General features: G+C 53.2%; 1 protein-coding gene across 1 annotated transcript; it reads right to left on the reverse strand.

The window, feature by feature from the left end:
• Window positions 1-336: 336 nt before the first annotated feature.
• MELTF (melanotransferrin) lies at window positions 337-26,111 on the reverse strand. The gene is given in 17 exon segments (XM_006178972.3): window positions 337-2,544; window positions 3,024-3,222; window positions 5,346-5,533; window positions 7,384-7,402; window positions 7,404-7,452; window positions 7,542-7,698; window positions 8,623-8,817; window positions 9,751-9,847; window positions 12,279-12,430; window positions 13,165-13,345; window positions 14,066-14,253; window positions 17,336-17,403; window positions 18,493-18,649; window positions 20,277-20,459; window positions 22,753-22,852; window positions 23,975-24,129; window positions 25,947-26,111. Coding segments are annotated over 17 exon segments (2,220 nt in total). The 5' UTR covers window positions 25,996-26,111; the 3' UTR covers window positions 337-2,461.
• Between the last annotated feature and the right edge of the window lie 527 nt (window positions 26,112-26,638).

Consider the following 26,638-nt stretch of genomic DNA (forward strand, 5'->3'; position numbering starts at 1 on the left):
AAGAAAGGATGTGGGCGACTTACTTTGGAGACATAGGGTTGGCGGGATGGTGAGGAAGTCTGCATCCTCCTCTGTATCCCATCCCCAGAGGAGAAGACACCTAAGAGGCCGAGGGGATCAAGGTGGCTAGAATGTGCTGGGATGGCTGAGGCCCTGCACGGGCCAGAGAACCGGCCAGATTGGAAAAGGGAGTTGGGGGCCTCACTGGCTGGAGGCACAGACTGTTTCCTGACTCTGGCTCTGAGTGGCATCTACCATTCTGGGTGGCAGAAGGGTGGCCTGAGGCATGTAGGCCTCTGACCACCTAAGAAGAAAAAATCAATTAGCAGCAGCAGGTTTCTATCAGGTTTCTATCCTGGTGCAGGGTTGTTTGGCTTTATTTGAAAAACAAACCAACATCCTTCATTAACACTAACACAGGGGTGGCCTTCTGCTGTCACCTGACAATTAAACATCACACAGCACTCACACAGGTCACACCCTTGGTAGGTTCACAGTACAGTGTCACACCCTGGGCAGCACACTGGCCCACGGTGGCCACACAGAAGTATACTTCTTACTGCACAAATCTCCCTTAAAAAAATCAAACAATCATCAGGTCAGAGAAGACTTGTTGGCTCCTCCAGTGAAGAGGGTACAAACTTGGTAGCTGAGGCTGGCTCCTTCTGGCCCCTCACAGTGGGGGCTGAGGCCAGGACTCCTCAGGATGGTGTCTGACTATGGCCAGGACACTGCCAGTGGCCTCCTTCCCCACCGAGGATGGAAGGGATCCAACGCCCACAGGTGGGGGCGAAGCACTGGGAACCAGCCTGTCATCAGCGTCCCCAAGGCCCCCGCAGACTGAGATGCAAATAGCTCCAGGCCCACGCGGCTCCCAGTCTGCTGACGAGGGTGGCTTGCTCCTGTTTCTTCTCTTTCTTTTCACTTTTTTCAGAGACCAAATCTCAGAGTAAGAGCTGGCAGTTCTGGAAACTTTTTCTGGCTTCTCAGACAACTGTGGTAATGATGGAGACCCTCTCCAGGCACTTTCTGCTGACTTGCAGGGGAGGGGAAGGAGGGACTCTTCCTCTGGAGTGAGTGGTCCTCAGGCCCAGGCAGTACAGGGCTGGGTGAGGAGACCCCGTGCTCACACTTGGGGAGATGGGGCTCCCTTCAGCACCCCACCCAGCCTGTGGCATCTCTGACAAAGAGAAAGGCAAATCCCCATTTCTAGCTCTTCAGAGGGCCTGTGCTGACTTAGAGACCTTCGCCACCTCCTGCTTCATGGGCTGGACACCACTGGGCAGCCCTGGAGGCCAAACTCTTCAGTCCGGAGGCAACTCCTGCAGCTAGAGGTACAAGAGTAGCTCCAGAGTGGTGGACATCACACCGGGGTAGAAGGGGATGATCTGAGATGAAGCCTAAGAGGAGGAAACGCAGGAGTGGGCATTCCTGCTGACTGGGCTTAACTCCAGAAAAGAGCCCGGTGCAGCTGAATTCACCACAGGGCAGGGCACACAGAGCAAGTCCAGTTCTGAGGCCTGCTCTTCTTACCACAGACAAGATTTTAGACCCTCAATCCTGCATCAAGCCCCCTGCCTTGTAAAAATTCTGAGATGCATTTCCTTTGTCTGAGGAGCCCTTGAGGGCTTCATTCCTAGGGTCCAGCCCTGGCCTCCCTGTCCTTCCCAGCCCGGCACAATCAGGGGTCCAGTGGTCTGCACCACGCCAAGCTGCAGAAGACAAGGACAAAGGGCTTCATGGGCCCAGAAGCTTCGCATACTTGGGGGCCTGGCTCCAGTCTCATATGGCGACGCCTCAGTGGGCAGCTCAGTGTCCTCTGGAGAAAGGCCGACACAGGGAGTCCAGAGGACAGACGGAGCGGGGGCTGAGGGGAGGTGCTGGGTGCGTTGTCCATTCTCCAGAGGGGGAGGTGGGAACCAGCAAGGAAGGGCCGGCTGGCCTGTCATCTCACCAGGCCCCCTGGGTGGCTCCGCAGGACAAGCTCCAGCTGAGAGGGCCGTGTGGGAAGCTCGGGTTCAGACTGTTTCCTTGGTAACGGTCTTTTCCAAACCCAAGCCTGGTGAGGATCCATGTGGTGGGAGCCTGCAGATCTGCAGGGAAGCGGCTATGCCAGCCTGTGGGTGGGGTGTGACTGGGAGGCTGGCCAGCGCACCACCTCAGGTAGCAGAGGGACAGGTGGTGCCTGGGAGGCAGAGGCTGGGTTCCAGCAGGAGAGACCTGCTCAGTCCAGTTGGGGGATTTTTCTTTAACAGTCACAGTCATCTTTATTCCACTTGGAAGGAATCACTGAAACTTCAGTGTCAGAATCGCAGCCCTAAGGAGGTCTATGGTTTCTCACGCTTCGTCTCCCATCACACGTTTCCCTCTGAGCAGTGTTAACCAGATTTACTGAGAAGAACAGCCTTATTTAGAGAGATTTCTGAACAGGTTTCCATCCCCAGGGAGGGCGAGGCTTGCTTCAGAGGGAGGGCTGGAGGAGGCCGACAGCGAGGGCCAGTGGGAGAAGCAGCAGGAGTGGGAACACCCTGGAGGCAGTGACCCCTGTGGGATTGAACAAATGCAGTTAAGGCCTCGCTTGAAGCTTGGAGAGTCGAGTTTGTGGCTGGCTGGCACTTGTGTGCAGGACTAGGTGGAGCATATTTCTGTGTACTAACCTCTCTCCAGGCTCCCTCTTGCTATCCCATTACAATTTTTCTTTCTCCTGATTTCTTTACATATTCATTCCTTTCAAAATGACAGTACATGTATATTTATGCAGTTGCCTGAATCCTCTTTGAACGATTATTTTTAGCACTTATATTCATTATCCAGGTCTGTCTGGGTTCCACAGCCAGTGTTTCTGCTATAATTGTTCAGACCCTCCCAGGACAATTTACCTTGATCATTTGCAAAGACCCAGAGTGCCCTTCAGTTTACTAAAGGTTTTGGGTGAAGGGTTCCGAATGATGCCTGGGGAATGTGCCCACTCTTCCTCTGTAGGGTGTGGACCCGCCTGTCCAGGGCTCTTGCACCTGCCCTACCTGTGCCAGAGCACTGCTGAGACAGCATCCCTTCCAGAGCCGCCACATAGTCCTGGCCCAGCCAGTCATGGTACGTGGTTTTCTCTCCCACAGGCACTGCCCGGATGGTAGCATCCTTGAAAAGCAGGTCCTGGCCATGATAGTTGGAGGAGTCGAACATTTTGAACCCATTCTTATTGTGGTCATCTCCAAACAGGTCCTGGAAGCACACAGCAGAACTGCTTTGCATCTGGGCTCACAAATGGTCACCCAGGTGCCACTTGCCATTAACTGCTTTACACACCGTGAACCAAGGCGCAAGGAAAGTCAGGTGCCAAGACTCTGCTTGGAAATCATAAGGTTGACAACTCATTGACCTCTGTCACCAAAGGGGATTTGGAGTAAGAGATGACCATAGCCACCACTGTATGACAGCCACTCAGAAATATCACACCAAACTAGCTCTTGGATACAGAACTGAAGCCTGAGACTTACATGAAGAAAGACCTGTAAATAAGAGATGATGTGGATGAGATTACTGAGGGCTTTGCTAGGCCTGCCCAGCATTAGGCAGCCTTTTCTACCAGGCTTCCTCACTCTGTCTTACAGGTGTCCTTTACTCCAAACCAAAATGATTTCATAAGAGAGCCTTTTGTTCTGTCACTAGTACTAAGAAAGTCCTAGACGAGTTGAATATCCTTTATTAACCCACTCAGCTAGTGCGCAAGACATTCTTGCAAGAGCTATTCTCTTCCCTGTGGAGGGTCCTCAGGATAGGTGTGCTCTGGCTCCACCCTGAGAGAGCCAGTAAAAAGACCAGAAGGGGCGTGAGAAATTATAAATACATAAAGGACATCCAGAGCACAGGGACAAATGACTGTGTCAGCTTTTCAATACTGACCAAGGGGGAAAGAAAGAGTAAGGTGGCTATTAATCTCTCTGGGGCGACTCATGAATCCTCTTGAGGAGCTAATGAAAACTCTGAGTCTTCCCTCCAGAAAAGTACACAACCACACAGGGTTCTTCTCCCATATCACTTTGGAGGGTTTGGGGATCCCTGGGGAACCCAGGGACCCAGAGTCAAGAACTCCTGGGACAGAGGGACTCCACGTGGGAACATGAGAGTAAACATAATTTCAACTTTTAGAAACTGGCCTGGAGAGCCAACTGGCTCTGCAAATCTGCAGTGCTTTATGGGTGGAGGGAAAGGTCAACTTCAGCCTACATCAGGTTGAGGGTGGGTAGAGGGGGAGGTTGGGAACCAGGGGCTATGTTGTCAGACAGCCTGAGTTCAAACTGTAGATGTGTTTAAAAGTGTGACCAATAGGATTTGCTGATGGACTGGAAATAGAGCATGAGAGGAAGACGAGCCCGAGCTGATTCCTGAGGAAATGGAAAGGCTAAAGCTGCTGTTCCCTGAAGTGGGGGAGATGGAGGAGAAAGAGGAGTCCAAGATAGATTTGTTCAGTTGGAGAGGCCTTAGAAATATCGGTCAAAATTTCAAGCAGGCAGTTGTTAAAGATGCAAGTGTGAGTCTGAAGGGTGGGTCTGAAGCAGGGCTGAAGATGTACATTTAGGAGGCATCAGTGTGTAGACAGCAGTTAATGACCTGGGGCTGGATGAGATCAGCAGGGGTGTAGGTGCTGACAGAGGAGAGGATTTAGGATTGCACCCCAGGGCACTCCAGTGGTTACTGGCCCAGGAAAGGAGGAAGAACCAGCAAAGGAGACTGGGAGGAGTGCCCAGAGAGGCAGGAGGAGAGCCAGGACAGTGTGCGGCTCTGGGAGCCAAGGGGGAAACTGCTTCCAGGAGGGAGGTGAACTTCAGGAAGAGGGAGCTGCAGCCAATGCTGCTGAGAGGTCAGGGAGAGGCAGGCTGCGAAACAGCCACTGGATTTAGCAACATGGGTCACTGTGACCTTGACCAGGACAGTTTCATGGTCCTGGTGAGGCCCATCTATAGTATCCATCCTTAAGAGAGAGACCAGAGGAGAGGAACTGATGACCCCAGAGTAGAGACAGCTCTTTGAAGGAGTTTTGCTGTAAAGGGGAGTGGGGTTATGGCCAAGCAGGAGGGTTCATTTGTTTTTACAAGATGGTAGAAATAACATGTTTGTATGTTGATGAGAATAGTCCAACTGGGAAAGGAAAATTAATGATGTAGGAGACCAACCAAGGGGATAGTGGTTGGAGGCATGGCCCTGGCTAAGTGAAAATCACAGAATTTCCCCTCAGGCTTCCTCAGCTTCTCCTGAGGTCTGCTCCAGGTAAACTGAGGCATCCCGTGGGCTTGGCCCACCTCTGTCGCCCTCCCCATAGTGAGGTAGCCCCTGCCCTGGCTCACCTGGGCCTTGTCCAGCAGTCCATACACAGTGAAGATGTTGGTGTCTGGCCGGACCATGACGGCATGGGACGGTATCTGTGCCAGGTTGCAGGCTGCGAACTGGGACACCTCGGCCCGGGCCCCATTGGGACACAGGAGCTCATAGTCCTCCAACCTGAGCTCAGCAGCCCAGGGCTCAGCATTGTGGCCTGAGGGGATGGAGCAGAGGGAGAGGCAGGGAGGGAGGAAGGAATAGAGAGACGGTGCTCTCCTCCAGGACCCCCAAATCCTCAACTGGGCAGAGGTGGTGATATCTGGCCAGCTCCCCAACCCCTTTCCATTCTTCAATTGCTCCGCTCTATTGCCAGGGTGAGAGAACCCAGCTGGGCTAACAATGTTATTCATAGGAAATAAGTATCCACTATGTAACAGTTTACAAGCACTGCAGGCAGGTATGATGGCTCCCATTTTACAGGTGGAGAAACTGAAGCTCTTAATCACTCCCAGGCAAAGAACTCCATTTGTGTGTTAATAGGTCTCAGGCCTGAGGGTGGGATGGGTTCCTGAAGGTGGTGGTTGACCTTCTCCCCTAATGGCTGAACTTCTCAAAGCAGAGGGAGTATAATATCACATGTTGATCTGTAAGAGGAAGTTTCAAAGGCCCCTCCTTGCAAAGATTCTTGTCATGTAGATCTAGGGGGGTCCCAGGAGTCTGCATTTTAAACTAGCAACCCAGTGATTCTGAAGCAGGTGGGTAGTTCAAAGGCTCCCTGGGAAACACACTGTTCTTGGTAATCACGTTATTTTTGTGCCTTCATTCATTCACTTAGTATCTGCTCTTCCTATTTCCAGAAGGAACTCCAGGTGGGCCTACTAGCAGACATAAAAAAAATTTGAGTGGCCCTAGGTGGTTGCCTGCAAGTGAACCTCTCAAAGGTGTCTCCAGCCCTGCCTCTTCCCCTGACCCTCATTCCAGGACCACAGAGGGCACAAGGCTGGGATCAGGCAGGGCTCATAGCTCCTGCAGGAGCACACAGCTCCTTACTCCTGGGGGAAGATCCCCAATGTTCTTGGTGGAAGGTTGGCAGGGGATAAAGGTTGTGGCAACAGGGCCTGGAACTCTGTTGGGGTAACTGTTCTACAGCCTCGGTGACCTTCGTAGGTAGGATGGGATCTGAGTTTTGAAATACTGATTGATGTGATGTTTTCTCCCTGCATGTCTTGCTTTCCCTCACCACCAATCTCCTCCTCCTCTTCCGGCCTTATTCCTTTCTGCCCTGAGTTTCTGGGAAGGGATGGGTTAAGACAGAGTGGAGAAGACTGAGCCGCCAGCGTTTGGGGTTTCAAAGCCTGGGGTGTAGCCAGGGTATATAGAAAATGCAAACAATAAGAAGGGAAACAGCTTCCAGTCTTTAAAACCGACAGATTCCCTGAGGAAGGAGAACAGGACTGGGAGGGGAGGGATGCATGGTAAGGGGCTGCACTCCATAGGACCTCAAGAGGGGGTGTAGAGGTCCTGGAGCAGAGTTCCTCAGCTCTTCTTCCCAGGTGGAGCCCAGGAAAGTGACTCCAGATTAAAAATCGCCTGTATGATGTGAATGGGGGTGTGCTGTGCCTTATGCGGGCTTGGGGCTGCAGAGTGATTTCCCTGTTCGTGGCATTGACCTGCTCGGGTAAAAGATCAGATGCTGATGTGAACTGATGACCCTGTGGAAAGAGTCCCCTGCCACCCACACACCTTGGTGCCACATAAATACCCTTGGAGGGGTCTCTTTAAATTGACTGAGTTTCTACTATTTTGTGGAATGGGGATTTGGATTCCAGACCAGTAAAGACCGTATGTGACCTGTGCACCTGAATATGTGGCCTGGGATCTGTTCTTAACATTTGGCCCTTGGGGCCCCCAGGATGCCCAAGGGGCAGAGCCTTCTAGGCTCAGCATCTCTCAGCTGCTGCTTGGCCCGCAATCCCAGCCACATCCAGTGCCTGGATTGTGTTGGAGTTGGGGAACAGCCCCGCCAGAATCTGGCCCTGCTCTGGCCCCAGCCCTGTCACATACCATTTGTGTTGTCGAAGACAGGTCGTGTGCTTGACAAAAGCGACGTCCCCTGCATTCTCAACCAGGCACCTGCCACACAAGAAGCCAAGGCAGGTGTTGGCAGAAGGGTCCCACCCCTGCACCCGGCCCCAGGCCCACCTGCCTGGCCCATCGAGTACCTGAAAGCACCACTGTAGCCGTAGTACCTCTCCTGGCTGTTGCCCACACACTTGTTGCGGCCCTGCTCATCCCCCACACAGAGAGCACACAGCGAGGATGGGTAGTTCTTGGGGTTGTTCACAGGCACACAGCTGGCGCTGAAGAACTCACTCACCGCTGGGGTGGAGGGGAAGGGCTGTGTTAAGGGGCTGGCAGCAGAAAGGGCAGCCAGGGAGGAGATGGGTGGGCTGCTCCCCTACGGATATGCCCACTGCCTGGCTCAATGGCTCAAGGCCACCCATCTGCTCCACTGCCCACCCAGCTCAGAGCGGCACGTCTCCTCCTGTGAGGATCACAGGGATGGGGGGAATGCAGAGGTTGTCTAGATATAGGAACCCCACTGACAACCTCTGGTAAGTGTTCTCCCAGCCTTGCCTTGAACTCCCTCAGGGACAGGGAACTCACTACTTCATAATCTCTTCTGTTCCAGTCAGGGTAACTGCCCAGCTGTCTGGAAGTGAGAGCAGCCAACCCTAACACCTTACATGTGCTCGTGTAGGTGGTTAGAAAAAATGTGTTTTTTTCTTCCTGAGGTGCCAGCCAGGACAGCGGTGTGTGTGCAGCCTTCCTTTCACCATGAATGTGCATGATTTAACACCCAGAGATGGCCCTGCTATGGCATATGGTGGGTGCTTGGTAAACGTGTCTTCTTCAGCACTTACACAGAGGGCTGGCCTCTTTCCAGCAAGGTCCCCTAGATATCCAGGGGGACAGCCCATGTCTGGACAGTGATACTGCCAGGCCCAGAGCCAATGCACTTGCCTTTCTCCCTGTGCCCACTGGAACTATTCCACTCTCAGTGAGTGGGCAGGGACACTGGCAGCCTCCACAGAACTAGACACCCATGACTGTCACGATTGTGGCCAAGAATATTCCCTAACCTTCCCAAGCGTAAGGGACATGTGAAGGAGGAAGAGGAAACCTCTCTGGGGCTGCCTTCTGTCGGGTCCTGCTGGGAGAGGACCCCGACCCTCAGAGCTGGCCCTGACCCCAGCCAACCCCAAAGAAGTTTGCACATCTGTGTGTCTGTGGAGGGTGTACCTGTGAGGACATCACAGTGCCTGGGCCGGATGAAGCCTTTCTGCACGAGGGCGCCCACGGGGATGTCCCAGCCAGTGGGGTTGCCGAAGGCCGGGTGGCAGGAGCGCTTGCCCCGCAGCTCGTCCAGCGTGAAGGCGTAGGAGCTGTTCCGCTTCACCACGGCCACCACGAAGTACGAGTTGCTCCTGTCTTCCGCTGGGGGAGGGGACACCAGTGAAGCCCCTCATCTGTGCTCGCCTGGCCTTGGTAGGGCAAGAGCCAGGGCCAGATCCTGACAGAGCCCTTCTTCCCTCAAATCTTCTCTCCTGTTGCTGGTCAGTGCTGTGGTCCTGGTCCCGACAGTGTCGGCCCTGGTTGCCGGGGCTCAGGAGCGCCCGGGTCCGAGGGCCGGGTAGGTGTTTAGCAGGCACATCCAGCAGCAGGACCCCTACATGTCCCCACATTGCGGATAAGCAGCCTGTGGGGCTCCACTTTTCAGCATTCTGTGTCTCAACACCACCCTCCAACAGTCCTCACACAGAGGGATTTCGTCCCTTACAATCAGGTGGTATTTTTCTCACCTCCTGGGAAAACAGTGGAGGCACAGCTGAGGCTGCAGAAGCACTTTCCCTAAGTGGAGAGAGTTTTCACATCCAAGTGGAGGGAACCTGAGGTCACCACTCAAGAGGACAGAGCACCAAGCCACTGGCCCAAGCTGCTGGGAAGGTGTACATGAGCTGACAGGAAGGAGGGTACCAGGGACACCTTCCATGAGCCACACGGGTGGGATGGAGGAGGCAGAGGAGGCTCCCTAATCCAGGGCTCAGCTAACAACTTTAGCCTGTTTTTGTACAGCCTGGGTTGCAAGCTAAAAATAATTTTTATATTTTCAAAGTGTTGCTAAGAAAAAAAGAAGAAAGAACAACATGCAGCAGAGTCTGTATGTGGCCTGAAAAGCCTGAAGTGTTTACTCTCTGACCCTTTGCAGAAAGTTTACCAAACTTTCCGGTGACTGGGTATGCACATTGTGCGTGGAGGGGTTTGCCTGTGACAGACACCAAGGGAGAGAGACTCTGAGGGAGAAGTTTTTATAAATATAAAAATATCAACCACCTCCCAGCGATACAGGCGGCGGGCACCTGCACTTACGGGCATAGTGCTCCCCGGCTGCCGGAATCAGGCCGTACGTCTTCCCCGCTGTGTAGATGTCCTCGCCCCTCAGGGTCACAGCGTCAATTTGGCCAGCCTGCAGGGGGACAGAAAGAGCAGTTGGGCTAGAGAGGGCCCCAGGCAGGGTCTCTCAGGGGACTTTGGCCTCAGGCTCCCTTCCAGTGGGAACCCCATCCTACCCCATCCTGCTCCTTTCTCTCCTTGTGAAGATGTGTGGGCAAGAGAGGTGCTTGGAGGAACACAGACTTGAAACAAACCACCATCAGCACTCCCATTCATGGGTGTCTTTCAATCTTTCAACAAATGTTTTCTGAAGGTCTCCTGTTGCCAGGCCCTGTTCTGAGCAGAACCCAGAATGGGGCCTGCTCTAGTTCTCGGTGTGGGTCTCCCCATGGACTGCCAGCCTCAGAGGTCTGGGGCACTGTACTGCACCCCTACACCTGGCCAAGGGCTGGCACACATCATGGATACAATACACATTTCTCAAATGTGTGTGTGGATGGATGAAGAGCCGGGTCTGAGAAGGTGGCAGTCTCCGGGTCTGTGGGAGGAGGTTCCAGGGCTGATGGACGAAGTCTTGCCTCAGGAGGCAGCAGGAGATGCCCAGAATCCTCTTCCTTCAGACCCTCTAGAGCCTTCCAGGTCACCTGTACCCCACCCCTACTTGTCCATTCTGAAGCCTCTGGACAGGTAGCCCCATGGACCCTGTAAAAGGGTTAACTGATAATCTAGCCGTAGTAGTATGACAAACCCCAAGGGAAGGAGGTAGGGCCCGGGGAGAGAGGAGACACTTGTACCCCAGGAAAGTGCCCCACACGATTCAGGGCCAGAGGCATGAAGTTCTGATGATAGAATACTAGGCAGTGGCCCTGATGTTTTGAGCCTGGAGGTTATGTCTCTGGAGGCCTTCCCTCCTACCCACTGTGATGTCAGGGAAGAACTCACACTTTGGACCCACAACCCAGGGGCTGGGCCAGATGATCCTCTGTTGCCTGGGTCACCGTGGCCAGGCACGAAACACGTTAGAGCTACACTGGACACCATCTCCAAGAGCCTTAGGAGTTAGAACTGAGGATCTCTGAGCCTTTTGCTGGGGTTCTCAGGAAACCTTGAAATCCACTTGTCTCCCCACAGGCCCTTGGCCAGCCCCTTGGCCCTCTGTGATGTGAGCTCAGATGGAGAGAAGGATCTTGCCTGGAGAGAGCTGAAACTTCACTCCCTGCATCTCTCCCTGCTCTGAGGCTCCTGGAACCAACCACTCCTTCACAGGACAGCCTGCCCAGCATCAGGAAATGAAGAGTTCCCACCCCTAAGTCTCCTTGATTCCAGCTGAACTCCTCCGCCCGCAGCACCATGAGGTTGAGACAGGCTCCCTGCCCCTTGAGCTGGGTGACCTTGGGCAAGTTATTCTTCATCCTCTCCTGGCCCCAGTTTCCACATCTGATAGTAATCATTCCCACCCCATAATGCTATTGGGTGGATTAACTAAGGTAACCCACGTGAAGGCTTAGCACAGTGTGAGGTACACAGGAAGTGTGTGCTTATGAGATCACGATCCTGGCCCCCTGTTATTCCTGTCCACTCACCTCAAGTTAGGGTGTTGCCTAGCTGGGGCAGCGTGGACATGTCTGAGGGGCTCTGGCTTGGTCTACACTAGGGGACTACCCTGAAAAAAGCTCCTCACCATCAGGCCCCAGCTAGTTGCTCTTAAAAAAACAGGAGGGACACCTGTGACCACAGAAGGATGTCATCCTTGACTGCAGGGCCTTGGAGCTGGCTCCGAGTCCTGGCCTCAGTCTCTAGTTGGAGAAGCAAAACAGAACAGAGCTGAATGGGCCTCAGAGCCCAGGGCCAGTGCTTTTAATTACAGGTGGCAGGCATATTAATGGATGCTTAATCAATTTAATGGTCCATGACAAGATTAAAAAAAAAAAAAGACTAGGAGAGAATACAACAGAAATTATCAGCACACATTGTACTTAGTAAGGGTAAGTATTGTTTTGTTTTGTATCTCTACGTAAGTGATATATATTTTTACATATTTATATCTGAAAGAAAAGTTTTTGTGTACTAGGCTGTGATTGATGTAAAATGTATTTTTGACTGGGTTGCAGTTTAATAAATGATGATCCGAGCCCACTCTCTATTGTGTACAGAGAAACTGAGACTGAGAAAGGGGAAGGGGCTTGCCCAAGGCCACAGGGTCATCAGTGCCAAGCTGTGTCAGTCTCACACTCCTTCTTCTTGGGGCCCACCTGCTCAGTGGGGAGGAGTCCCTGAGCTCCCTCAGGGGAAACAGACCCCCTCTGCCCTGCCCACAGGCAGGGTAGCTCCTTCCTGCAGCAACTTCCTCCTTCCCTTTCTCTATGGGAATTGTCACAGGAGACCTTCTCCTCCTCTGTATCCTCCAGACCAGGTGGGACAGAGGGAGGGTCAGTAAGGACTATCGCAGGCATTGCCCCACCTGCCCACCTGGCCCACTATGCCCCTCTGGAGTTGGCTCCCACCTGGATCTCCTCTATGCAGTGCTGGGGGGACTCAGCTGACACACACTGGATCTCCGGCTTGAGCCTCTGCCGGCTGAAGGCCACAGCCATGTCTCCACACTTCTGGATCTCGGGCGTGGACAGCACACACCAGCGCAGGTAGTGGGGCAGCCCTGTGTGGGTGTGAGCACGTGGTCACCTCCACATTGGCCTGCTTCAGGGGCTGTCCCTCAGCAGGAAGAGCTCAGAGTCAGACCCAAGGAAATTCTGGCCCATTCCCTGGTTATTTCACCGTCTGACCTTGTTTCCTTACACAGGAAGGGGACAAGCGACCTCTTTCATGGGGCTGTGAGGAAAATCATGGCGGTCATGTATCTAACTTAGATGTGGCACACCATTTTCCTGACTGTAGGCGGAGGAATACGGAGGTTAGGGCTGGAGGCAGGCAGCCATTTGTAGACTCCTGTAAGGGTCCAGGGCAGAGAATGCCGGAGGCAAGGCCCTAGCCAAGCGGTGGGGAGGAGGAGCGAGGCATGGTGAGAAGAAGGAGGTGTGATGGGAGGAGCGAGGCCTTTTGGGAGGAGTGAGGCACAGTGATGGAGGATTACAGGGCTTGACAACTTCTGTGTGGAGGGGCGAGGAGACCCTTCCCAAGACAGACCTGGAGGGCCTGGATTTCACCCCCTGGAGCAGATGGGGCTTCCAGGGTACAGCAGGCTATGCAACTCCAGAGATGCTTACTCCCCAACCCCTAGAGGCAGGGAGGCGGGATCGACAGGTTCTCAGGGAGGCCAAGAGGCACACACACCTCCTGCGGTGAGTGTCCTTCTCTGGCCACCTCTCCAGAAAGGCTGGCCATGGCTACGGTCAGGCTGGGGCCAGTGGGAGAAGAGACAGGTGGACTTACGGTTGGGGTCACAGAGGAGACCCTTCATGGCATGCAGGTACTCGCGGCCCAGCCATGCCTCGTAGGTCTGCGTGGCAATGGGCACTAGCTCGGAGGTGGCGTCTTTGAACAGCAGGTTCTTCTGGCCATAGGCTTCAGAGCTGAACATTTGGAAGCTGCTGCCCTCATGGCTGAACAGAAGCTGTGTGTCAAGGGGTAGGGATGAGGGCTGGTAAGATGCTGCCCAGAGGCATCCTTTCCTCCCAGTTCAGCCACCACTTCCTTCTTCTTGCGCCCTCAGGCTGTCACCCACTCTGAGGACCAAGTGAGGCTCCACCTCCCTCCTGGGTCCCCTGTGCTTCACCAGTGCATTCTGCTTTGTCACACTTAGCTGACTGAACACATGGCTCATGGCCCAGGTGTGTGATGGTACTGAGCACAAGCAACAGGGCTGAGCATTGGTGGTTCAGATGCGCAAAAGTAAAGCTGATGTGGCTCACAGTCAGAAACTTGCTGCTCTTGTAAGCAGTGGCTTCAGGAAAACATTATTTACCACATTTAATGGTGTACTTTGGCATTTATTGGTTTTGCCATTTTGTTTATTTGCTCATATGTTCTGGTTTTGGTTTTAAGAGCCACAAGTACCAGGAGCTTTCTCTGAGGGGTGCGTGGGTCCCCTGGTCTCCCCGCTCTGGCCAGTCCTCCTCACTGCCAGCCGGCATAGTGGGTCTCTGCTTCACACTCTTGGCCTGAGGTTGAACACCCCAGTGGCCTGGATACCCAGGGGAGGGTCTCTGGGTCCTGCCCCTCCTGGTCTGGCTGGCTAAGCCCCAGGAGGCTCTGGCTCTGAGCTTCCATACTGGTGAATGACAAGAAGGTCCAGCAACACCCCAAGAAGCTGTGTGGGGTGCCCTGAACTCACCTGGCCTTCGTTGAGCAGCCGGAAGATGAGGCCCCCATCTGTGTCGGCCCGGACCACCACGGCATGAGCAGGCACACGAGCCAGGTGGCATCGCCTCCATTCAGTGACATCAGCCCGGCTGCCATCCCGGCACAGCAGCTCGAAGTCTTTTGACAGCAGTGCCTGGCCCCAGGAGGCAAGGGTTTTCCCTGGGAAGATGGGAATCCTGTGATGAGCCAACGCTTGTCCTGGGAGGGGTTTGGGGAGGGTGTCAGGGAGGGCCCTTGAGAGGGAGCCTGGGGAGAGCCTGAGGTGTTATGGGCATCAGACCCACAGTGAAAAGAAACTCTTATGGGAGGTGAGAATCAGAACCACATCAGGAGGTGAGAATCAGAACTACACCAGGAAGTAAGAGCCCAGAACCACACCAGCAGACAAGAACCAGAACCACACTGGTGGTTGCACCCTACAGTGTCTCTGTAGGTTGTGTCTGTTTACTTACGTTTTCTATTTCTCACCAATTTCTACTAATAAAATGGATTTGAGATATCTAACAATAATATAACATATAAACATAACTGCTCGTTAAAGATAAAAAAAGGAAGAAAGAGACGCTTAGGATGAGAGAGAGGAATGTATCAGGAGTTCACCCCTGCCATCTGGCACTAAATTTAGCTCTGAGCAGAGGGCAAGGAACAGGGAGCCATGTTGAAAACAAACCCTGACAGAATCGACCAGAACGGTGGCACAGAGAGAAGAGAGTAAATCTCCAAAGCTTCACCCACAACTCCAGCTATTAATGTTTTGGTATATTTCCTCCGTGCCCTTTTTTTTCTTTTTTTAATTTATTATTAAAAAAAGTTTTTTTTAATAGAGGTTCTGGGGATTGAACCCAGGACCTCATGCATGTGCTCTACCACTGAGCTATATCCCCCTCCTCCTCCATGTCCTTTTTTCTATTCTATTTTCTAACCATTTTTAATATTGTTAAGGACGTACATGATAGGCAATTTTGCTTTTTCTTCACTGATTTAAAAATATTTTCCCACATTACTGGAAATTTTCTATAAAACTCATTTATGATAAAAAAAATAAGATTTATTTGAAAGAGTGAATACTGACACCAAATAGGAATACTAAGGAGACTAATTTTAAGGATTGTAACTCATGCAATAAAATATACCACAGATGGTCCTACATAACAATATTTTAATGACTTTTAAATTTTAAAATGAGGAGGATAAACCTCTGCTAGAAAATAGGAGGGGAAAAGATCATTTGTGGGATCATGAACATTCTATTCGTTCCGAAGCTATTTAAAAACAAAACCCAAAAACCAAGAGAGTAATAGTTTGGAAAACTCCATAAAGGTCATTTTTAATGACTGCATGATAATTTATAGCATTCTCAACAATTACTCAGTGTCATTCTCTCCCCACTCCCCAACTTTCCTCTATTTTTAAACTGCTGTAAAGCCTTTGTATAGAACTCTGGGGGATCATTTGGCCTTCCCCTGAGACAAATGCATCATTAGGTTTCAATCTGCCACTCCTGTTTTCCATCACTAGGGACAATTAAAGCCATATTACATCACTACTTTTGCACATTTATGTCAATTCCATACTTTAGCTCTTACCAATCTTTTTGTAGGAAGATACTCTTTAAAAAATTACTTCATTAGATTTTTTTCAATTATCCATCAAAATTTTAAGAGCTGATTTTAACCCAATACATCCCTAATTGTTTCTCCACCTTCCAAATTCTGATTTGCTTGACTCATCTTGGGGCCCAAGTCTTGGCCATCTATTTTTATAAGATTGTCCTGCTCTGGAGACAATCCTATGTCCTCCTTTTTCAGATCAGTTGTTTTCTCAAATCTAGTGCATGTTGTTTGCCTTCATGAATGCCAGGTTACATGGTGGACCTTCTGATTTAAAGGGAAAGACTGACAACAACAAAAAGAGATAATGATTTAAAAAAAAATGATCAGACATTATAGAACAGGCAAAACTGGAGAGACAGAAGTCTGACTGTGGTCACCAGAGAGGGGGTCAGAAAGGACTGACCAGAATGGGGCATGAAGAAACTTTTGGGGTGAAAGGTCTGTTATGGTTACTGTCTCAATTGTGGTGGTGGTTATACAACTGCATGCTTTTGGCAAAACTCATAGAACAGCAGTTCGAAAGGAGTGCATTTTGCCGTATAAAAATTATACTTCAAAAAAAAAAAAAAGGATTCTTTGGCAAATCCTAATTAGTCTGTAAAATAACTGGCCTGACTCTTCAAAAATGTCAGTGTCAACACAAAGAAGATTGAGAGACTGTTCAAAGTTACAGGAAACTAAAGAGACAACAACTCGGATGAGGAAGAGGAATGTATCAGGAGTTCACCACTGCCATCTGGCACTAAATTTAGCTCTGAGCAGAGGACAGGGGTCAGGGGGCCATGGTGAAAACAAACCCTGACAGAATCAGCCAGAATGAAAGAAGAGAGTAAATCCCCAAAGCTTCACCCACAACTCCAGCCATTAGTATTTTGGTATATTTCCTCCATGTCCTTTTTTCTATTCTATTTTCTAACCATTTTTGCTACTCCCAGGCAAAAATGTGTGTTGATAGATAAGGTCTGGCCTGATAAAACTGCTACAAAGGACAGCACTGGGGAAATTAGTGAATCTGGAATATGGACTGTGGGTTAGATATTGTCGATGTTACATTTGATGAATTAGGAAACTGTATTGTGGTGAAGTCCACATCACTTTGTTATTAGGAGACACACACTAAAGTCTTTTAAAGGGTGTGACGTGGGCAAACATATTCTCAAATTGTTAGGAAAGACACACACGTAGAAAGAATGATCAATTCCACGTGGCAAACGCTAAAAGCTGGAATTGGGGTAACGAATAAATGGGAGTTCTTTGAATTATTCTTGCAACTTTTCTGAAGTTCATTATTTCAAAATCTACAAATTTATAAATGACAACAATATAATGGATCAGTCCCTAACACCAACCCATCTTTAGTAAGTCCTCGTCCAGGGATAAGGGGTGGCTTCTTCAGGAACAGGAGCAAATGCAGAGCGGAAGACAGATGAGAGCTAGTGCAGAGGTTTGCAAACTTTTTTTAAAAAGCAGAACCCAGTCTTCACATGGAAAATGGAACCCAGTGCCAGATACATATCAGAGCAGGGGCAGGGCCGCTCACACCGCAGAGCCGCTGAGCTCCACCACCTCTTTCTTTCCTTCAGAGAACATTACCCGGCCTGAGACCTGGGGCCAGCCCCACCACTCACCGTCTGTGTTCTCCAGCACCGTGCTGTGCTTCACAAAGGCCACGTCCCCGGCCCCTTCCGCCAGGCACCTGCGCAGGAGGAACCAGTGAGCCTGGAGGTCTGGCCTGGACCCCGGGGCGTTACAAGGGGCACAGGGTTCACAGTCATGGAATCCTGGGTTCTAACTCCCCAATTTGTTGCTGTGGGGCTTTTGCAAGTTGTGGAGCCTTCCCATCCTCTATCGCCTGTAAAGTGGGAGTGGGAAAGCAGCTCCCGGTAGGGAGACATCCTGTATAATCTGTGTAGATTCTGCACAGCAGGGCTCGGGGCCGGTGCTCATACGGCGGTTGCTTCATCAGCACCCTTAATGCTTAGGGTGTTTTGAAGATGACTCTATCCTGCAGCATGGAGTTGGACTAGACCTTCTCATGCCACAGCAAAAACCCTTTGTGGAAGGGACCAGGACTTTTAAGGATCCTCTGTCTGTGACTCCCAGTGAGGGAGGCAGTTCAGGGCAAAGGGGCAGCCTGGGTCCCCACAGCCGGCAAACAAGTGGGAATGGACTGGGGGGACAACACCAGTAGAGGCCGGGTGGGCGAGAGGACTGAGGACTGCTGTTCTGTCTGTGCCCCAAACTGCATTTCCCCAGATCACACCCTGCAGCGTGGGGCAACAGCACACTCTCCGGTTCCAGGTGGAAACACTGCGGCCAGGGCAGTTAGAGGGACTCAGCCCCACCAAGCACGTTTCCTCCTCTGTGGACAGAAGGAAGGGCACCACCAGCCACAGTGGCTCTGTTGGCTCCATTCAGGGCTGATCTAAAGGGCCAGCCTGAACAGGGCAGAGAGAGGCCAGCCCTGACCGTCAAGCCTCTGGCCCACCCCAGCGCCCTCCCTGCTCTCACAGACACCAGAATGGAGAATGGGAGCGGCAACGGGCTGTTTTTGCCATTTTCTTCTCTCTGAGCCCTCACCTCTCTAAATATACCAAACATGTTGATTTTATGAGCAGATCCTGTCTGGCATATTCCAGTTTGAGGTTTTTAAACTAACCAGGCACATGAACTATATAAAGGGTGCTTTGATGAGCTGCAGCCAACACCGCCACCCCTCCCAGGGGCCCTCTCTGTGCCGAGGTGTTTTTCCCCAGCTCTGCAGCCTTGACCGCGCCCCTCTCACCGGAAGGCCCCGCTGTAGTCGTAGTATCTCTCCAGGGGGCTCTTGTCACACACCCCTTCCCCAGCGGCGTTGCCCCGGCAGAGGCGGCAGAGGGACTGGGAGTGACTGGTTTCTCCTGCCCCAGGGACACAGCTGCCCCCAAAATAGTCGCTGACAGCTGCAGAAAAAGGCAGAAGGAAGTCAAGTGCACAAAGTCGGGTCCCCTCCAGGTGCCCCGGGGAGGGCTCAGGCCACTGGAGTCAGGGGGGCTGGGCTCCCCAGGGACTCAACTAAACTCTCCACGCTTCAGTCTGAGCAAAAACGGGGAACTGGATCTGATCAGTGATTCCCAAACTGGGGCCACAAAAGTGTGGGCCTTGAGAAAGACTGTTGTTATTTTAAAATGGCTCAGGGGAATGACACATTTACCCCAAAATGGCCACATAGGACAACTATGAACCAGATACTGTTCTCAGTGAGGGTTTCATTTCAAAATCAGTAATGTGTAATCAATGGAAGTGGGGAAATGATTACTTAAAGAGTATAGCTAATTTGACAGACGTCACTTCTCAAAACACAGGGAGGAGAGGGAAACCACTCTCTTGGCAAATATTTATCCTATGCCCGAGGACACCTGAGTGCCACGTAGTGGGAGCTAGATGCTGGCCCTACTCGTAAGCCAGCTGCATCGTGCTCAGCTGAACAGCTCTTCCAGGGCTCCTTTCTTGGTCTTTTTGTATCCTCACAGGGAAGTAGATATTTGTAAATGTGCCAAGTGACTGAGAAATCTCACACACCTGGTTGCCATCTGAGAGGATATGGCTTCCAGGCTCTTGTGGGTGGTGCTGTATGGGGCAGAGTATCCATGTGGACGCGTGTATGCACGTGGGGATAGCATGCATGTGGTCACACCACAGTGAGGTGCCCACCAAGAAGGATGGAAGTTGAGCTCATAATAGCAACCACTTCCTGCAGTGAGCACACACCTGGTGCCATGCATTGTGCAAGGACATCGTGTGAATTATCTCAGTCTTCCCAGTGCCACAGCATTGTAGTCAGTGTTAATTTTCCCATGTTACAGAGGAGGAAACTGAAGTTTAATGTGTAGAGTAATCTATCTGAGGGCAGGTCATACTGAGCCTGGGTTTAAACCCCCATGTATCCACAGCAAAGCCTGCTTGAGGAGCAGACCAGAAGGCAGCACACTCAGGGACAGGGGATATGGGGATACCCCAAACCCTATTCGAGGTGTGGTATGATCCCAAGAGGGCAGTTCGAGAATGTGGTTGGCATGTGTCAGGGACCTCCTCAGACTAACACAGCTGGGTGGCCAGTGGGTGACTGGAAAAAGAAGGCCAGAGCATGAGAAGCAATGCTTCTGCCCAGGCTGCCAGAACGAGGGCCCCTGGCCAGGCCCCTTCGGTCCTGAAAAAACAGTTTCTGACCCCGTAAAGCCAAGGACACATTTCTAAAAATAGCAACCTATACTGTGTCTATACCAGGTGAGAGGCGCCTCCCAGCTGTGGGTGGGCCCTGGGCTTGGCTGTGCTTTGGGGCCCTGGGATGAGTGAGGGAGGGCTGAGTGCCTAGAGGGAGCCAACCAACTAGAAATGTAAATGGTGGCAACAGCTCGGCAGGAGGGAGTGATGCCATCCCCGAGGCCTCCGGGAGGGCCCCGGGGGTAGGTGGGACTGTGCTGTTCCTTACAGGAGGCTCAAGATGAAGGGGAGCCCTGAGGGTGGCTCAAGAAGGAAGGGAAACGCAGAGTCCCTGCAGGAGAAGCCCTGAGTGGCCAAAGCCCTCACCTTTGAGCACGTCACAGCCCATCACTGAGAGGCGGCCGCTGTCTACCAGGTAGCCCACGGGCACATTCCAGCCCACCGTCCGGTTGATGCCTGTGTGGCAGGACTTCACGCCTTTCAGGGTGTTGATGGTCACGTGGGAGCCCCTCTTGACCACAGCGACGGCATAATAGGAGGTACCGACCTCTAGAAGGAAGGGAGAGGAGTGGAGTGACGGGGGCAAGGGAGAAGCCACAAGAGAGGCTTGGGACCCTGCTGGGGAAGGCGGTGGGAGAAAGGAGTGCGCGCGCGCGTGGTGTGTGTGTGTGTGTGTGTGTGTGTGCATGTGTGCGTGTGCACACCTGTGCATGGATGCATGTGCGTACATGGGTTCATGTGTGCCTGGTGTTCTAGTTACTGAGAGAGCAAATGGGTGTGATCCACACGTCTTACCACAAGACCCTGCCCCCTCCAGCCTTACGTGATAGGTATTATGCTGAGGTGTTCATTCATTCACTCATTTCTCCCTTTTCCTTCCCAAGCCAGCTCGCACTCAGCTGGGTCTACATTTGCACCTGTCAAGGGAACTCTGTAGTCAGACCAAAGCAGAAGTAGCTGGCAAGTCTTTTGTTTTCCAAAAGGATAGGCCCTAAGGAGAACTTAGAGGATTTGAGGGAATAGTACTGTGTTATGGAAGAAGAGTGGTTGAGAGGCGGTAGGGAGCAGGGCAGGGGCCTCCCCCATATTAGAAAAAGCGATTTCTCAGTGTTGGAGCAGGAGTGGAGGAGTAGAGCTAGAGAAAGAGACAGAGAGAGCGAGAAATACTAGCAGTGTGGTCCCAAATCACTCAGACCCAGAATGGGGTGCATGTGGGTAGGTGGGGGTCTACAGCCTTGCAAAAGATTCCCCTGGTCCAGATGTTGCCTGGAAGGGGCCATCAGATAAGACCTGGGTGACTCATCTATGGGGACTGATGACCAGAGGGCAACTCATCACACACACAGACATGCACACGACTACCTGGTGGCTGTGAGATGCCTATGACCAGAACAAAGCTGAGTTCTAGAAAACCAAGCCAGTGTTTCTTGCACACCTGAGCCTGGCCTCTGCCAATCTAAGCAGCCCCGTCTGGTTCCACCCTCTGCCTCCCCATCGTGCCTTTTCTTTCTAGTTCCTCGAACACACCAACCTCTTACCTGGGACCCTTCTCAGAGCACAATTTAAATGTTGCCTCTCCAGAGAAGCCCTCCTGTCTGCTCTGTTTCAGCAGGTCTCCCACACTCCGTATCTCTTCCCTCATGGCCTTTACTTCCTTCACGGCTCCCAGCACATTAATGACTACGGTTTTGGGTGTTTGTTTGTTTACTATGTAACTCCTGCTCTCTGAGGGCAGGAATAGGTTCTCTGCTTTCTGCTCTATGCTCATGACTGGCACACAGCAGGTGCTCAATGAGTGTGTTAAATCAATTAAAGAGGAAGAGCTATTTCTGGGGCCCACAAGGCAGGGCTGTTCCTGGTCATTGAGTGAAAAGGCTGGCTGGCTTGCAGGGTTGGACTGTGTTCTGTGTCATCTGACTGCCATCAGTTTAACAAGTGACCAAGCGAGACCCTGTGCTGGGTCCCTGGCACTGAGAGTCTGCAAAGATGAGGACCAGGTCTGCCTCAGGGGACTCACTGTGGTAAAGACAAAGAAAACAGAAGGGACAGGACCTTGTGGAGTGAGTCATTTCTCTGGAAAGCAGGAAACAGAGGCCTTTTGCAGCAGTGGGAGGGCCCAGCGGAGCTGCTTGGAGGTGACAGCTGAGCTGGGCTGTGACAGGTGCTAGGCATTGGACAAGCAGAGGTGCTGGGGGAGAGCCAAAGGGCAGACTAGGCCAGAGGCATGCCTGGTGTGAGGTGCAGGACCGGGGCAAAGCACATTCCATGTGTCAGGTGCGCACGGACCGGCTCCTTTAATCTGTGTGAAGGGGCAGGGATCACTATCCCGATTTTATGGTCAAGGAAGTGGAGGTTGTCCAAGGTCATGGAAGATGACAGGAAGGGGCAGAACTGGGCTTCCTTCTCGGTCTGTGGGCTGTGCAGCTCCTACTCACCACTTCTTGCCCGGCCCCATCCCCACTCCATGCTGCCTCTGACAGAGGGCCACGGAAGTACCCGGATAGCTGGGCATTACTGATGCCTTGTTCACCCCAGCAATTGTGCCCAGCACTACAACAGGCTCGGTGGGAGCTGCTGGATGTCAGCTAGGGGCTGCTGGGCTCCCCACGATGAAGAACAGACTGCAGTCAGCCCTCTGTGTCTCCGGCACCCCTGGCTCTCTGCGGGGGTGTCAAGTGAGACGTAGGGGGCTCTGAGGATCTATTTGGTTGGGGCTTCAGGATGCTCTGAGGACAGGACTACTGACCAGCTTGGGGGCTGCAGGGTCGGGCCAGGCCCAGCAAGGACACTGCTGAGCGACCTCCTCTCTCCTTCCACCCCAACTCCCACTCGGCCCCCTGACCTTGATCATACACTTCGCCCACCACGGGCTTCAGGCCGTGCTCCTTCCCCGCCTCGTAAATGGCTCCTCCATCCAGAGTGATGGCATCAGCCTCCTGGGCCTGCTGAGAACATGTGGGTCAGCACAGTCTGGCCCCAGGACCCACTCAGCCAGGAGCTCAGGGACACCAACCAGTCTTCTGAAGGCCCCTTGAAAAGCCCTGGAGGTCCACGTGGTCCTCTTCGTCTGGCCCGGGAGCCCCATCCCGGCTCAGCCTCGCAGGCCCCTCCCCTGCCAAGGCCTACAGGTCTCCCCTGACCAGGACCAAGACTTGCCTTGTTTTTCGAATTATGTTATTTAAAAAATATTAGTAATTTTATAGGACTCATAATAGCTATACATAGTTTTAAAAAATCAGCACAAAACGAAAAGTCTCCCTGACTTTCTTGTTTCTCAGCCCCCTGCCTATACTGCTAACCTGTTCCTTAGCTTTTCTCTTTAAGATGCAGACTAAATCCTACAAATGCCTTTGTCAATGTTTTCCTTTTTGTTTTAAAACACAAATGGGGCCCATGGATAAAACAGTATTTCAACATAGTTGGTTTCCACCCTCATAGCGGACCCTGGCACAAGCCCTTGGCCACACAGACTCTGGATTAGCTCTTGGGGGCACATCAGGGGCTGCACTGAAATGAAAACCCAGGTCCCCTTGCGCCTGACACTTCCCTCTATGCCTTGTCTTATATTGGAGTCCTGCCTCTTAATGTCGTCAGTGCCAGTTTAGCAGATCTCAGCCTCTCAGAACAGCTCTCCCACCCACCACTCACCCACCCAGGACCGCTGGCCCAGCTCTTCCTGCCCCAGAAACCACACATGCCCCGTTCTGGAAAACTCCAGGGCAGAGTGAGTAACCGCCATGGGCCACTGAGGGGTCTGCTGTCTGTGCTCCCCTGGGTGAGGCAGGTCATGTCCCCCACGTAGAGGCCCTCTGTGTAAGGAAACTGCCTCTCAGTCACCTTTCCCCACTGGCGTCCTGAGCAGGGCCGTCCCTGGGCCTCTCAGCGCCTGGCCCCCGCCTGGGTAGGAAACAAGCTGGCCCTTGTTGCCAAGGAAACTCAGGAGATCCTATCACCAGGCCCTGGCAGGGGGACCTCGGAGCCTCTCCCAGTGAATGAGGCTGTTGTGCGCTCCCTCCTGAGTCAGAGCCCTCTTGTCTGGGCAGAGCGGAAGGGAGAGGACTCACCGAGATGAGCTGGATGCAGTGGTCAGCTGAGGTTCCCTGGACGCACAGGAGGGAGGGCTGGATGCCGGCTTCCTGGAAGGCCTTGCTCATGTCACTGCATTTCTGCTGCTCTGGGTCTGAGATGGTGCACCACCGCACCTCCATCCCGCCAAGCGCTGGGGACAGGGGACAGTGAGGCCCAGCTCCTGCAGCCCCAGTCCACTGTGTGACCCATCAGCACGTATAGCCAGTTCTCTGCAACAGCTCTGCCCTCTCACTGGGAGGTACTGGGGCACAAAGAGATGTCACGGACTGCCTCACCAGCAAAGCTGCGTGTGGACCATGTATTCCCTGCCCTTCCCAGGGGCAGAAGGTGTGGCTCAGAGCTTGGCCCTCAGGGAGGGTCTCCCAGCGTAGCAGCTAAGCTTCCCCCATCCCTCCCTGGCCTGGAGCACAGCCTGGTGGGTGGAAGGAGCACTTGCTGGCTCTGTGACTAGGCAAATTCTTGCCCCTCTTGGGTTTTTGTGTCATCCAACAAGAAAGTGCTAGACTGAGTTCTCTCACTCAGTGGTGCCCCTGGGCCCTCCCCATGAACTGGGACATGAGACTGGGAAGTGGTTATGTCTGCCCTTGAGGAGCCTGGCACCCTTTGGAGTATCTGTGATTACGCCCCCTGCAGACCCACCCTCTGTGGACACAGTGCCAGGCCCCTGACAAGGGGAGGTGGAGGAGTCAGCCGGTTGAGTTCAACTTCCTGCTCCTTTGGCTGGTGACTTCAGGCAACTTACTGACCTCTCTGAGCCTGTGCAGATGAGAAAACCACCTTTTGCATTGTAAGTAAACCTCTGGAGGAGTTAGGACACAAGGTACTCAGTGGTGGGGACCCTATTGGGGTCACATGATCTGACCAGGTCAGAGTCCCAGAGAGTTCTCAGCCTGGAGGCCCAGCAGAAGTGGTAAGGATTTTCTGAGTTTGCTGCCTTTGCAGACCTGAGCTCTTCCATCACTCATCCTGCCCAGCCAGCCCTGCCAGGGAGGCCTGTGCTCTTGGGAAACGTGTGGCTTTGGGCCCAGTTTCCGCCCACTAGGGGCCAGGTAACCCTCTCAAGGCAGCCTGTGCTTCCCATCCCCAGCCCAACGGTCAAGAACAGCCTCCCTCCCGTCCGCTTTGCCTCCCCCAACTCCGGGGGCACCCTGGAACGTGGAAGTGCCCTCGCCCTCTCCAGTGCTCCAAGACTGCACCCTGTTAGGCCTGGCAATTGCTGGCTTCAGACCGGGGTGGCGGATCCATTTTTTGTATTGATGAGGTCAGAGCGGTGGCATGAAGCCATCCTTTTAGCAGCCTCTGCCCGCGATCCCTAAGAGCAGCTCCCCGAGGTCCCGCCTCAAGTCTCAGCGTCCGGGGCCCTGACTTCCGTACGAGCGGCGGGTGCTGATGCGAGGAGACTCAGTCTGCGCCCCATCCTCTATCCAAGCACGGCTTCCCGTGATTCGGCCCGGCAGGCCGCTCCTCTCTCCTCCTCCCCTCCAGTCTCTCCAGATCTTTTCCCGCGTCCCTCCCCGCAGAGGCTCGGGAGAAGTAGAGCCGCTCTGGCTCCCAAACCTTCCTCGGGCTTCCACTCCCATTAAGAGCGTTTACCCTTCCCGGACCTCCCCCCGCCCCCCGACGCCCCTCCCCCCCATCGCCCCCCTCCCCCCGTCACTCCAAGGCTCTCCCCTCCACGCTTCTGCCCGCGCCTCTACTTGGCGGGTCAGAAGGTAGGTTTTCTCAAGGTGCAGCTCAATGCCGCTTCCTCCAAGAAGCCCTCCAGACACACAGGTCTGCCAGGGTCAGTGCTATTTCCCTCCCCCGTCCTTCTTCGCGCCTCGCGCCTTTCTGCGCCTTTCCCCTTTCCTGGGAGACGCAGGCTCAGGACACACTTTCCCGCCCCCTGGGACCCCACTCGGGAGGCGGGAGAGCTCCTGCTTCCAGGGTTGGGCGGCGGTGCCTCACCAGTGCGCAGAGCCAGGAAGAGCCACAGAGCCGCGCTGGGGCCCCGCATGGCGCAGTCTATAGCTAGCTGGGGCCGGGATGGGCTCGGGTTGGGTCTAGGTCTGGGTCCAAGTGCGTCAGCAGCAGCCGGGCCTTTCTCTCTCCTTCCTGCCTGGCACTGGCTTTTAGCTACTTAAGTGCTGCCAGGGCGCGCCTTGGCGGTGTCCACGCCCCTAGGGTGCACCCGCCCACCGCGGACTGGACACCTGGGCTTGACCAGACTGCCCTTGGCCTTCTCTTTGGCGCCCCCCGCTGGAGCCTCTGCCGGCGCGGGGCGGGGGGCCGAGTCTAACCTTAGGTCTCTTGATCCCGACACATAGGCCTGAATGCGCATCCTCAGCTACTGAGCGTCAGGTGCCGAGTATCTGGGGCCTGATTCCCCCAGCCCACGGGTTTTCCAAGGTTCTCGCCCCTCAACAATCTGCCCCGCATTCCACAGCATCCTCCCCTCTTCTTGTCTTAGAAAGACCCCAAACATCATGTCCAACTGGAAAGGGGAAATGTTCGGATTTGGAAGGAAGAAGTCAGAATCCTAGGGCCTGAGCAGGAAGGAAGCTCGAAGGCAATTGAATTCGTTCACCAGCATCTCTTCAAGCAAATATTGCATAAAGGATCTGGGGGTACAAAGATGAACCCAGGTTGATGTGGTCCTG

This window comes from Camelus ferus, chromosome 1 (genome assembly GCF_009834535.1).
Source record: "Camelus ferus isolate YT-003-E chromosome 1, BCGSAC_Cfer_1.0, whole genome shotgun sequence".
Classification (NCBI taxonomy): domain Eukaryota; kingdom Metazoa; phylum Chordata; class Mammalia; order Artiodactyla; family Camelidae; genus Camelus; species Camelus ferus.